At 47.1% G+C, this 13,807-nt stretch overlaps 1 protein-coding gene across 2 annotated transcripts in view; it reads left to right on the top strand.

The window, feature by feature from the left end:
• Positions 1-13,807, top strand: part of LAMA5 (laminin subunit alpha 5) — a 467,726-nt gene that overhangs the window by 145,691 nt on the left and 308,228 nt on the right. For both annotated transcript variants that reach the window (XM_069243153.1, XM_069243152.1), the window contains exons 11-14: positions 1,828-1,890; positions 2,676-2,816; positions 4,080-4,217; positions 4,333-4,467. In XM_069243153.1, coding sequence (XP_069099254.1) covers positions 1,828-1,890; positions 2,676-2,816; positions 4,080-4,217; positions 4,333-4,467 — 477 coding nt within the window. The remainder of the gene's footprint in view (positions 1-1,827; positions 1,891-2,675; positions 2,817-4,079; positions 4,218-4,332; positions 4,468-13,807) is intronic.

Raw genomic sequence — 13,807 nt, 5'->3', positions numbered from 1 at the left:
CATTCTTCCCATTGAGTCCTGTGACTCTCCCCATAGACTGAGCTGATGTGATGTGAGACAGGCACTCATTCCATGTGCTTCCTGGTCACCATGGAGGCACCACCCTGCGGGAGGAGGTCGTAAAACTGGAGCCTGATCTCTTTATCTAACCAGCTTCCAGAAGCTGGTCCTCGATGAGGTGCTCTGTCCCTCCATCATGCTGGGCTTCCCATTTTCTGGAATTGTGTGCACCCTGGCAAATGATGTATTTTCAATCACTCTGTAGTTGTACTCTGGCCATTGCCGTGTTACAATCCTTCCTACATCAATGTGCGCACCCTGGCAAATGGTGTATTTGCAACACATTCCTGAGTTGTGTGCTCCCTGACTAATGGTGGGTTTGCAACACATTCCTGAGTTGTGTGCTCCCTGACTAATGGTGGGTTTGCGACACATTCCTGAGTTGTGTGCACCCTAGCTAATGTTGCATTTGCAACACATTCCTGAGTTGTGTGCACTCTGACTAATGGTGTGTTTGCGACACATTCCTGAGTTGTGTGCTCCCTGACTAATGGTGGGTTTGCAACACATTCCTGAGTTGTGTGCACTCTGACTAATGGTGCGTTTGCGACACATTCCTGAGTTGTGTGCACTCTGACTAATGGTGTGTTTGCGACACATTCCTGAGTTGTGTGCTCCCTGACTAATGGTGGGTTTGCAACACATTCCTGAGTTGTGTGCACTCTGACTAATGGTGTGTTTGCGACACATTCCTGAGTTGTGTGCACTCTGACTAATGGTGTGTTTGCGACACATTCCTGAGTTGTGTGCTCCCTGACTAATGGTGGGTTTGCAACACATTCCTGAGTTGTGTGCACTCTGACTAATGGTGTGTTTGCGACACATTCCTGAGTTGTGTGCTCCCTGACTAATGGTGGGTTTGCAACACATTCCTGAGTTGTGTGCACTCTGACTAATGGTGTGTTTGCGACACATTCCTGAGTTGTGTGCACTCTGACTAATGGTGTGTTTGCGACACATTCCTGAGTTGTGTGCTCCCTGACTAATGGTGGGTTTGCAACACATTCCTGAGTTGTGTGCACTCTGACTAATGGTGTGTTTGCGACACATTCCTGAGTTGTGTGCACCCTAGCTAATGGTGCATTTGCAACACATTCTAGAGTTGTGTGCACCCTGATTGGTGGTGTGTTTGCGACACATTCTGGAGTTGTGTGTGCCTTAGCTAATGCTGTGTTCCAATCCTCTCTGCTTCAGTGCAGTGTGTACATCACGGCTAATGCTGTGTGTGAACGAACTCTGGAGTTGTGTACCCTGGCTAATGGTGTGTTTTGACCTAACTCTGAGTTGTCCGCGCCCCAGCTATTGCTGTGTTCCAGCCATCTGTGGATTAGTGTGCGCTTCCCGGCAAATGATGTGTTTGCAACATATTCTGGAGTTGTGGGTATCCTGGCTAATGCTGGGTTCCAACCTTCTCTGCGTCAGTGTGTACATCCTGGCTAATCTTGTGTTTTAAACTCAATCTGGAGTTATGTGCGCCGTGGCTAATGCTGTGTTCTAACCCTCACCTGCGCAGTGTGTCTATCCTGGCTAATTGTGTGTGTCTGTCTGGCTGGGTGTCTGTCTGTCCTGTGTAACACTGTGCTCCTCCTCTCTGGGACTGTATGTCCTGACTGATGAATCTCCCCCACCCACCCAATTCTCAGGCTGTGTGCCCTCGCTAGTAGCTTATTCCACTCGGCCATGAATATCGTGTGTCCTGGTTCACGTCATTTTTCCAACCCCAAGAGCAGTTTGCATCTTCTCTAACGCTGCCTTTCTTTGTTTCAGCTGTTCCATCCACCTCGGACGACGACAAAGGAGCACAAGTGCGGCCAGCTGGTGAAATAATCAGTAAGGAGGAAGTTACTCTGATTCTTCTAGAAGGAGGGGGTGGTGGGATTCACCCTGAGGTGTCTTGGTACTGTATGATCTTTCCATGGTGAATGGCAGTGAATACCGCCTTGCAAAGTTCAGAGTAATGCATTTCTATTATTGTATAAATGAGTCTGCCGGTGCCCATGAGCTGCAGTATCTGCCGGACACTCTGATCACAGATGTGCCAGCCGTGGGCAGGTTGTGCCAGTGAAGTGAATCAACCTTGTGCAGCCCTGGGGTTGCCCTGTGTGCCAGAGATGCAGGCTACAATGTATGAGGGTGATAGCAGCCACAGTGCACGGCAGTCATTCGTAAGCTCAGTGTAAGTCACTGATGAGCCTGTGGTCAGTGATGTGGCTGTTCAGTGTGCATTGAGGTGGAACTGGAGTGTACATCAGTGTGGTGGAGTTGTGTGCCACCAAGGTGGAGCTGCAGTGTGTGACATTGATGTCTGGCACTGCGGTGCATGAGAACACTGTGGTGCTCTGGGGCGACCGTGTCCCACGGGAGGAGAGTGCCTGGTGGTTGGAATCTGTGCTTGGCATGCCAGTGACATTGCTGTGTTGCATGGGGGAAGTTACATGTTTACTTGTGAACAGGCTGCCATCCAATTCTCTCTCTCCCTATTCCCAACACCATTCCACTTTTTACCCACCTTCTTTTCTGCTCTGTCTACTGCCCCCCGTTCTCTGTTAAATTTGATGCATCCTTCCACACGGTCCCCTTCTAACCTGGGACCACATATTTTTGCGCCTCCCCAGACTGTGATTGCAGCGCTGCAGGGACCGTGGGGAATGCTTGCCGGAAGGATTCCCGCACCGGAGTTTGTGTGTGCAAACCAAACTTCCAGGGACTTTACTGTGAATCCTGCGCGGCAGGACACTTTGGACCCTACTGTCAAGGTAGGCGCTATACCTCGCACACAACCGCCTGCTAAAGTTTCAGCCATAGATAATCTACTGTTAAAGTGGGTGACAACCCAACAAACTGCCTTCTTCTAAGGTGACACCAACCTTTTCCAAGATGGGTCATTTGCCCTTGCTTTTCCAACTCATAAGGTTAGTAAATAAATAACATGTGGCTGCCTTTTAAAGGCAAGGACTTGCACCGTTTACCACCATCAGCCAATACACATGACCAGGCCTTAGGGTTCAGCTGGCCAAATCTGCTTGTTTTCTGTGTCGCCCAGTGCTCCTTGGGCATTAGGATGAGTGCCAATCAGTGCCATGGTCTTTACATGGATCAGGACTACCCATATGTTGTGAGATCACTGCTAAACCACACCAGACTACCAGTGTTGATTACAGCAAATCTTAAAGTCTGTCTACAAGGAAGGCAGACTATTCAGCCTTATTTAGGCCTGATGCTAATTAAGGCAATTCAAAACAACTTCTTTGATGCCACCTGCAAGTATGCACTAGAATACACGTTGATGCATCAAATGTGAGTATATGGCTGGGCAAGGGTGTGGCAAAATGTGAACACATCTAGGGCACCAGTAAGCCCGTATCTGACCTTGGTGCTTCTAATTGACAATAAGGCAGACATCATATCAATCTAGGCTGGTCATTATTATAACAGCTCAGATCCTATGCAAGAACCAGCTTTGGATCAGAAACTATGTGAATAGTTTCTGATCCAAAGTTGGTTGTTTGTGTAGGATCTGATCTGTGTTATAATACTGTGAGTAAATCACATAGGGACTAATTTAGATGGGATGTGGCCATTGGTCCACCCACTTCAGACACTGGGTAACTTCACACACAGTGAGCGATGCCATACTTCTCTTACACAAGGAGCACATTCACACACAACATAGTTCCTTTCAGTGTTGGGGACTACTATGGCCTTGTGTGCTTTGACAGAACAAAAAATAGTTTTGCCTTTAGCTAACCCTCAACAATAAGTTTTACAAAAAACATGGCAAAACAAAATGAGCCCTGGCAAAGTCAAAAGGCTAGCAGCCAACACCAGACCTACAAGCTTGGCCCTGCTTGTTTTCATTGGTGCTGACTTGATGCTACATTAATAGACATAAATGATGCTGCGTCCCCATTTTCGGGGCAATATGGATCTGCAGTTTCCCCATGTATCCAAGTGGCCCGCTGATCGCGTAGCCATGTGCAGTGCTGCACATTAAACTAATAATGGGCTTTTTCTTCCAGCTTGTGATTGCACTGGTCCTGGCGTGTTTGATGGTAGCTGCGACAGTGAGAGCGGACAGTGCGCTTGTCGCAGTGGCTTTGAAGGTGTTGCGTGTAACACGTGTGCTCCGGGTTTCTTCAACTATCCTCTCTGCCAGCGTGAGTATCAGCAGCTCTTCTCCACTCCACGGATGAACTTTTGGGGGACTACCTTGGTCCTCTGTTGCAGAATACTGTTCAGCCTATACCAACCTTTCTAAATATCTCTTCGCAGTGTGCGGGTGCAGTGTGGTTGGAACACTGCCCGAGGGTTGTGACCCAGCCGGGAGATGCATTTGCAAACCAGAATATACTGGACCGCGGTGTGACCAGTGTATTGTGGGATACCATTCTTACCCCTACTGCCAAGGTATGAGGACCTTTGTGTATGTTGCTCTTCTGAGGTATTCATGTCTAGGGGAAGGATGGGAGGCAGTAGGGACTGATGTCTTTCAATGAGCAACATTACTTGCATGTGTACTGTACCAGGTCCATGATACCAGGAAGCATGCTGTTGAGTAACTGGAATACTCTTATGTACAAGGCATTTGTGAAAGGAATATTGCAATAAAGGTACTAAATGTAGGATTGAGGGTGGGGGTGCCTGGGTTGAGACCTTTAACAGCCCTTTCTTTCAGTAAAGGGAGGATGATCTGGGCGTTTACAAATGTCCTCACTATCTCGGTTTGTGACACCAGAGGCAGAGAATGGGTTTGAAATGGAACTTGAATAGGGATGAAAAAAAGTGTTCGATGGCATCTGTCGCTGTAGATACGCATGTTTTGCATTGCTCGCCATCTGGTGTTGGGCCGGAGTGTTACAAGTTGTTTTTCTTCGAAGAAGTCTTTCGAGTCACGGGACCGAGTGACTCCTCCTTTTGTCTCCATTGCGCATGGGCGTCGACTCCATCTTCGATTGTTTTTTTTCCGCCATCGGGTTCGGACGTGTTCCTGTCGCTCCGAGTTTCGGAACGGAAAGATAGCTAATTTCGGAAGATTTTCGTCGGTATTGTTGCGTTCGGGATCGGCGTAGTTAGATTCAACACCGCGTCGAAAGATCGAAGAGCTCCGGTGCCCTTCGGGGTAGTTTTTCGATCCCCCGTCGGGGCCTGGTCGGCCCGACCGCGTGCAGAAGAACGCCGATGGAACGGACCCCGTTCCGCCTCTGTCCCAAATGCCACAATAAATACCCCTATACAGACCAACACTTGGTCTGTAACCTGTGCCTGTCACCTGAGCACAGTGAAGACACCTGCGAGGCCTGTCGTGCGTTCCGGTCCTGAAAAACACTCCGAGACCGTCGAGCCAGAAGACTTCAGATGGCGTCCGCGCTGACAGCCCACCAAGAGTTCGAGGAACAAGAAGAGGAAGGAACCTTTTCGATCCACGAATCGGACTCCGAAGGATTCGACGATACACAAACCGTGAGTAAGACGTCGAAAACCACTCAGAAGAAGATTTACAAGGCCCAGGGGACACCACTGCCACCAGGCCATGGCTCGACCCATAAATTCGGTGACCGACCGTCGGCACCGAAGAAGGCCCAAACAGTGCCGAGATCGTCCGACTCCGGTCGAGACACCGGCACGCAGCCTTCTCGGGACCGAGAAAGTGCTGCAGACAAGCATCGACACCGAGATACCGGTGTAGACACGGCTCGACGCCGAGACAGCGGCACCGACTAAGATCGACGCCGAGAGGTTTCGGCCACGAAAAAGAAAAAAGTCACCTCGGAGCCGAAAAACGATGCAGACAGGGTTTCGGTGCCAAAACAGACTGCAACCGACCCAGTTTCAGGCTCTTATACAGAAGAGCAATCGCTAACCTCCCAAATGCGAAAGCATAGGTTTGAGGAAGAGCTACAATCAACTGACGTAGACCATACGCAAAAGCGTATTTTCATACAGGAGGGGACAGGAAAAATAAGCACCCTTCCCCCTATTAGAAGAAAGAGAAGATTGGAGTTCCAAACTGAACAAACACCACAAACAAAGGTGGTGAAAAAGGTTACTCCACCACCCTCTCCTCCACCTGTAATTAATGTCTCACCAGCACAAACTCCATCACATTCCCCAGCTCACACCACCATGAGCCAGGGTGACCAAGATCAGGACGCATGGGACTTATACGACGCCCCAGTGTCAGATAACAGCCCGGAGGCATACCCTACGAAGCCATCTCCACCAGAGGACAGCACTGCGTATTCTCAAGTGGTGGCTAGAGCAGCATAATTTCACAATGTAAGCCTCCACTCAGAACAGGTCGAGGATGACTTTTTATTCAACACCCTCTCCTCCACCCACAGCTCATACCAAAGCCTGCCTATGCTCCCTGGTATGCTCCGGCACGCAAAAGAAATCTTTAAGGAGCCGGTCAAAATTAGGGCAATCACACCAAGAGTGGAAAAAAAGTATAAGGCGCCTCCTACAGACCCGGTTTTCATCACTACACAGCTGCCACCAGTGTTGCGCCGCGTGGTGCGGCGCGAGCCGAGCATTCGGCTCGCGCCGCGCAGCGCGTTATCAGGACGCGGTGCGCCCTGAGTCTTCTTTGTACAGCGCGAGGCCCCAGATATTATTTTGGGCCTCGCTCTGCCTTCTGTGGTGTCCCTGTTCTCCCCTGACCCCTCCTTACCTGTTTCTTTTTCTACTTCTTCTTCTTTTTCTTCTTTACTTTTTCGAGGCATTTTTTGTCCTTTCTTTATGTCTTTCCCCCTTCCCATGTTACCTTTTTCTTCCCAGCATTCCTTGGTCCCTATTTTCTATGGTTCCTGTTCTATTCTATCCTATGTACTTTTTCCCTATCTAAAATGGTGTCTTTTTACTTCCTGTTGGTCACTTCCTGTTTCTTGGTATATAAGGGCTCTGTTTTCTCCCTTTCCTTGCGCTGCATCACTTTCTGCTCAGATTGTGTCTTCGCTCCTGATTCTTAGCCTTCGGTTCTGAATCTTTTCAATTTTGCATTTACCTGCATTTTGTTCCTGTTTGATTCCTGGTTTTGTTTTCGTTTCAGGAATCCATTTTTTGGAGGTTTTTTCCCCTTTATTGGGGTTTTTTCCCTCTGGCACTAATTCTAAAGGGCACGGTCTGTTCTTGGCGTTTCCACTGCCTGCAGCACCGTGGCTACTAGAAAGAGTCGCCCCTTTCTGGGCCAAAGCTGAACCCTCAAGACCTACGCCACTAGATCTGCGGTTTCCAGGCGCCAGCAGCACGTGAGTCGTGACAGAATGCAGCGCCAAACCATTCCGACATCTTCTGATACTATGGATGACACAGTGGCGGCGGCTGCAGATCCTGATTCATCTTTTTTGACTACTATTCAACAACAAGCTCAGGAATTGCAACAATTGCGCAACGAGAATGCGGTCTTACGACAGGCTTTGGCCTTCCGCAGTGGCGATGTTCCGACTATCTCCGCCTCAACGCCTCGCTTCTCTGGTGAACCAACTACACTGTGTGAATTCCTGGATGCATTAACGGTTTACTTCGCCTTCAGACCTAGCCAATTCTCTCATGACAGGACAAAGGTGGGATATCTTATTAGTGCATTATCCGGTCCTGCCTTGGCCTGGGCAACCCCGATGGTGTCATCCAACGATCCAGTATTGTCGGACTATTCTGCCTTCGTGACCCGCTTCAAACAAATGTTTAGTCGCCCAGGATTGGAAGCCTCGGCAGAGGAAGCATTATGTGATATCCAGCAAGGTTCCCAGGATGTCCTCCGATATATTACACGTTTCCGTCAATTAGCGGCAGAGACCACTTGGGTGGAGCGTACCCTGGTAACTTTGTTTCGCAGAGGACTTAAGGAAGAAATTAAGGATGAATTAGTACATTCCACCAGAGTTGAAGATCTTCGTGGCCTCATGGATCAAGCACTTTCCATCGAGTATCGTCTTCAAGAACGACGAATGGAGAAGAGAAGGAGTAGAGGAGCGTCTCAGCCAAGCTCTTCACGGATGTATCCACCTCATCCTGAGGAATCTCGTCCTCCTGCTAAAGATATAGAAGGGGAACCCATGCAAGTGGATACTGCTCGAGGGCCACTCTCTGCTAGTGAGAAGGAAGACAGACGGAAGAAGGGATTGTGCCTCTACTGTGGTTCTGCTGGTCATCTGCTTCGTACATGTCCTGTACGTCCACCTAGACCCTTGGGAAACGCCACCTCCCGTCCTCTGTAAGAAGGGAGGGGACGGGATCATCGGCTATACCTTCTATCAGCTCATTCAATGACAATACAACTTACTTGTTCGTGTTACCAGTCATATTACAACTACCTGATGGCCGCCAAGAAAGAACTATGGCATTATTGGATTGTGGTGCTAGTGGTATATACATGGATAAGACATGGGCCACTAATCTGCAAATTCCCACTCAACCCAAAGACATTCCTGAACAAGTACACACCGTGGATGGATCTTTAATATCCTCAGGTCCAGTCGATACTACGACCTTGATGTTAAATTTACAGTTTGGTAATCATCAAGAACACCTCTCTTTTGATCTCATTTCATCTCCCAACCATACCATTATTCTCGGAATTCCATGGTTTACTAGACATAACCCATATGTGAACTGGGTAACCCGGACAATTTCTTTATCCTCACAGTTTTGTCAAGAAAATTGCTTTGCTTCCGATAAATATTGGTCACCAAACAGATTAACACCTATGAAGAGTACTACGGAGTATTCCATCAACACTGTCCAAGGGGTTCCTGAACATTATTTAGAGTTCCAAGACGTGTTTCAAAAACCATCCAGACCTGTATTACCTCCACATCGAGAGTACGATTGTGCTATTCCTTTGGAACCTGGAACAGTCGTTCCCTTTGGGAGGATGTATTCTCTCACGGAACCTGAAAAGGAAGTTCTTAAGGAGTATCTGGAGGAAAATGTACAGGGTGGTCTCATTGTTCCATCATCTTCTCCAGCAGGGGCTCCTCTCTTTTTTGTACCTAAGAAGACCAAAGATCTTCGTCCTTGCATAGACTTTCGAGGCCTAAACAAGATAACTATAAAGGATCGTTATCCTTTGCCCCTCATTAAGGATATTTTAGAGGCAGTCAGAGGGGCTCAACGTTTTACCAAGTTGGATCTTCGGGGAGCTTACCACCTTTTACGTATAAAAGAAGGAGACGAGTGGAAAACAGCATTCAGGACACCGTTCGGTCATTTTGAATATAAAGTCATGCCCTTTGGTCTTACGAACGCTCCTGCTATATTTCAAAGGTTTATGGACTCAATATTTTCCGATCTCTTGAACCAGACACTCGTAATCTACTTGGACGACATCCTTATTTTTTCCAGACACCCCGAACTCCATTCTTCTCATGTGAAACAAGTCCTTCACAGACTCCGAGCACATCAACTATTCTGTAAACCCGAAAAGTGTGAGTTCGATAAGACGGAAGTCAAATATCTGGGTTATCATTTAAGTTCCACCGGCATAGCTATGGACCTAGAAAAGGTACAAGCAATTCTAGAGTGGCCTTCTCCCTCTTCTATCAAAGAAACACAATGTTTCCTAGGATTAGCAAATTTTTACCGACAGTTCATTCAAGACTTTGCTAAACAGACCAGCCATATAACCCATACCTTAAAGAAGGAAAATCTAAAACAGGGGTTTGTCTGGACCAAGGCGGCTGAAACAGCTTTTCAAGAATTAAAGAAGGCATTCACTCAAGCTCCCATCTTGAGACATCCAGATACCAATAAACAGTTTATCGTAGTTACCGATGCTTCCGAAAAAGCTATTGGAGCAGTCTTGCTTCAACTTCAAGAAGATGATGGTCTTGAACATCCGGTTTTCTATTTGTCCCATATTCTCTCTTCAGCTGAACAACATTACTCTGTACTAGAAAGAGAGTTGTTAGCTCTGAAGACAGCCTGCATCGAATGGAGACAGTTTCTGATGGGATCCAAGGAGCCTTTCGAGGCGAGAACAGATCACCGTAATCTGCAATGTCTATGTAATTTTGTATGCCAAAATAGTCGCCAGGCGCGTTGGGCCTTTTTCTTTAGTCAGTATGACTTTTACATCACCTATATTCCTGGATCTCAAAACATTCTGGCTGATGCTCTGTCTCGACGCTATCCAGATTGTACTCCTTCCCCATCTCAGTTTCTACTGGAGCCTAGTAAGATCATTGGAGTTGCTCAATCTTTTCTGGATGAGGTACAACTGGAGTATTCCATCCTGTCTAATAGCGAAATAGAGAAATTAAGAACCTTTTTATGCAAGAAAGAAGGATTCTTTTTTCATCAGAAGCTGTTATTCCTCCCTACTAACAGAGTGCGAGACAAAGCATTACAGATGTACCATGATTCACCGGTTGCTGGACATAGAGGTATTAAGGCCACACAAGAACTTCTTTCGCGATCTTTCTGGTGGCCTACCTGGAAATCAGATGTCGAAAGATATGTTCAGGCTTGTCCCATATGTGCCCAAGTCAAGATTCCCCGTAGCAGACCTGCAGGATTACTACAGCCTTTGCCAGTTCCACCAACGCCATGGCATACTATTTCCACTGACTTTATGTGTTCACTTCCGCCATCAGCTGGAAACCAGGTTATCATGGTCACTGTTGATTCTTTCACTAAGATGGCCCACTTTACTGCTCTAAAGAAATTACCAACATCCCAAGAATTGAGCCAGATATTTATCGACCATATTTTCCGTCTCCATGGACTTCCACATACCATTGTGTCTGACAGGGGTCCCCAGTATATTTCCCGGTTTTGGAAACATTTTTGCAAGACACTGAATATCAATATAGCACTATCATCCGGTTTCCATCCTTAGACCAATGGACAAACTGAGCGTTTGAATCAAGGACTAGAACAATACCTTCATTGTTTTTGTAATTCCACCCAAAGCAACTGGAACACTTCTCTTCCTATTGCTGAATATTCCTACAACAATTCTGTCCATAGTGCCTCCAAGGTCACTCCCTTTTTCTGTTCCTATGGCTATCATCCGACCTCTTTTCCTACTGCTCCTCAATCTACCTCTCCTCTGCCTGCCATTACATCTTTTTCCAAACGTCTCCTGCAACTCCATAAGCTCATTAGATCTAATTTATTGCACACTAAGAGGTAGATGAAGAAGATCGCTGATAAGAAACGTGGACCCACTCCTGATTATCACCCTCAGGATAAAGTCTGGCTTTCTTCCAAATTCTTGCCCTCTCGTCTTTCTCTGAATAAGTTCACGCCTCGCTATTATGGGCCTTTTCGTATTCTTCAGTTGCTTAATCCTGTCACTGTTCGTCTTCGCTTGCCTCATACTTGGAAAATTCATCCGGTCTTTCATGTATCCCAACTCAAACCTTATGTCCCTGATCCTTTCTCTCGTCAGTTTCCTTGTCCTCCTCCTGTGTTGGTGAATGATGTCCCTGAATAAGAGGTTCAAGAAATTTGTGACTCTCGCCTTTTTCACCGGCGTCTTCAGTATTTGATTCACTGGAAGGGTTATCCTCTTAGTGAATGCTCTTGGGAAGATGCTTCTTCTGTTCACGCCCCTCTTTTGATTTCTCGTTTTCATCGTTTGTTTCCCTTCAAACCTGGACCTTCGGGGGGGGGACCTACTGTTGCGCCGCGCAGCGCGTTATCAGGACGCGGCGCGCCCCGAGTCTTACTTTGTACAGCGCGAGGCCCCAGATATTATTTTGGGCCTCGCTCTGCCTTCTGTGGTGTCCCTGTTCTCCCCTGACCCCTCCTTACCTGTTTCTTTTTCTACTTCTTCTTCTTTTTCTTCTTTACTTTTTCAAGGCATTTTTTGTCCTTTCTTTATGTCTTTCCCCCTTCCCATGTTACCTTTTTCTTCCCAGCATTCCTTGGTCCCTATTTTCTATGGTTCCTGTTCTATTCTATCCTATGTACTTTTTCCCTATCTAAAATGGTGTCTTTTTACTTCCTGTTGGTCACTTCCTGTTTCTTGGTATATAAGGGCTCTGTTTTCTCCCTTTCCTTGCGCTGCATCACTTTCTGCTCAGATTGTGTCTTCGCTCCTGATTCTTAGCCTTCGGTTCTGAATCTTTTCAATTTTGCATTTACCTGCATTTTGTTCCTGTTTGATTCCTGGTTTTGTTTTCGTTTCAGGAATCCATTTTTTGGAGGTTTTTTCCCCTTTATTGGGGTTTTTTCCCTCTGGCACTAATTCTAAAGGGCACGGTCTGTTCTTGGCGTTTCCACTGCCTGCAGCACCGTGGCTACTAGAAAGAGTCGCCCCTTTCTGGGCCAAAGCCGAACCCTCAAGACCTACGCCACTAGATCTGCGGTTTCCAGGCGCCAGCAGCACGTGAGTCGTGACAACCAGACTGTCGTTGTAGGAGCAGCTAGGAAAAGGGCCAACTCCCACACATCTGGAGATGCACCACCCCCAGATAAAGAAAGCCGCAAGTTCGATGCAGCTGGTAAGAGAGTCGCAGCACAAGCTGCAAACCAGTGGCGCATCGCTAACTCTCAGGCACTACTTGCGCGCTATGACAGAGCCCATTGGGATGAGATGCAACATCTCATTGAACATCTGCCCAAGGACCTACAAAAGAGGGCAAAACAAGTGGTTGAGGAGGGACAGAACATTTCAAACAACCAAATTCGCTCCTCCATGGACGCTGCAAATACAGCTGCACGGACAATTAATACATCTGTAACTATCAGAAGGCATGCATGGCTACGAACGTCTGGATTTAAACCAGAGATTCAGCAAGCAGTTCTCAATATGCCTTTTAACGAAAAAGAACTGTTCGGTCCAGAAGTGGACACAGCGATTGAGAAACTCAAAAAGGACACGGACACTGCTAAAGCCATGGGCGCACTCTACTCCCCGCAGAGCAGAGGGAATTACAGCACATTCCGTAAAACACCCTTTAGAGGGGGGTTTCGGGGTCAGGGCACACAAGCCAGCACCTCACAGGCAACACCGTCCAGTTACCAGGGACAGTACAGAGGAGGTTTTCGGGGACAATATAGAGGAGGGCAATTCCCTAGGAATAGGGGAAAATTTCAAAGCCCCAAAACCCCTACTACTAAGCAGTGACTCACATGTCACTCACCCCCTCCACACAACACCAGTGGGGGGAAGAATAGGTCATTATTACAAAGCATGGGAGGAAATCACTACAGACACTTGGGTTCTAGCAATTATCCAACATGGTTATTGCATAGAATTTCTACAATTCCCTCCAAACATACCACCAAAAGCACAAAATTTGACAAAACATCATTCCAATCTCCTGGAGATAGAAGTGCAGGCACTATTGCAGAAGAATGCAATCGAATTAGTAACAAACACACAAATAAACACAGGAGTTTACTCACTGTACTTTCTGATACCAAAGAAGGACAAAACGCTGAGACCAATCCTAGACCTCAGAATAGTAAACACATTCATCAAATCAGACCACTTTCACATGGTCACACTACAAGAAGTGTTACCATTGCTAAAACTACACGACTACATGACAACTTTAGACCTCAAAGACGCGTATTTCCATATACCAATACACCCATCGCACAGGAAATACCTAAGGTTTGTATTCAAAGGAATACATTAACAATTCAAGGTATTGCCTTTCGGACTAACAACCGCACCAAGAGTCTTTACCAAATGTCTAGCAGTAGTCGCTGCACACATCAGAAGGCAGCAAATACATGTGTTCCCATATCTAGACGACTGGCTAATCAAGGCTCATTCGTTAATAGAGTGCTC

The sequence above is a fragment of the Pleurodeles waltl genome, chromosome 7 (assembly GCF_031143425.1).
Source record: "Pleurodeles waltl isolate 20211129_DDA chromosome 7, aPleWal1.hap1.20221129, whole genome shotgun sequence".
Taxonomy (NCBI): Eukaryota; Metazoa; Chordata; class Amphibia; order Caudata; family Salamandridae; genus Pleurodeles; species Pleurodeles waltl.
This window is presented reverse-complemented; position numbering and strand designations above follow the sequence as displayed.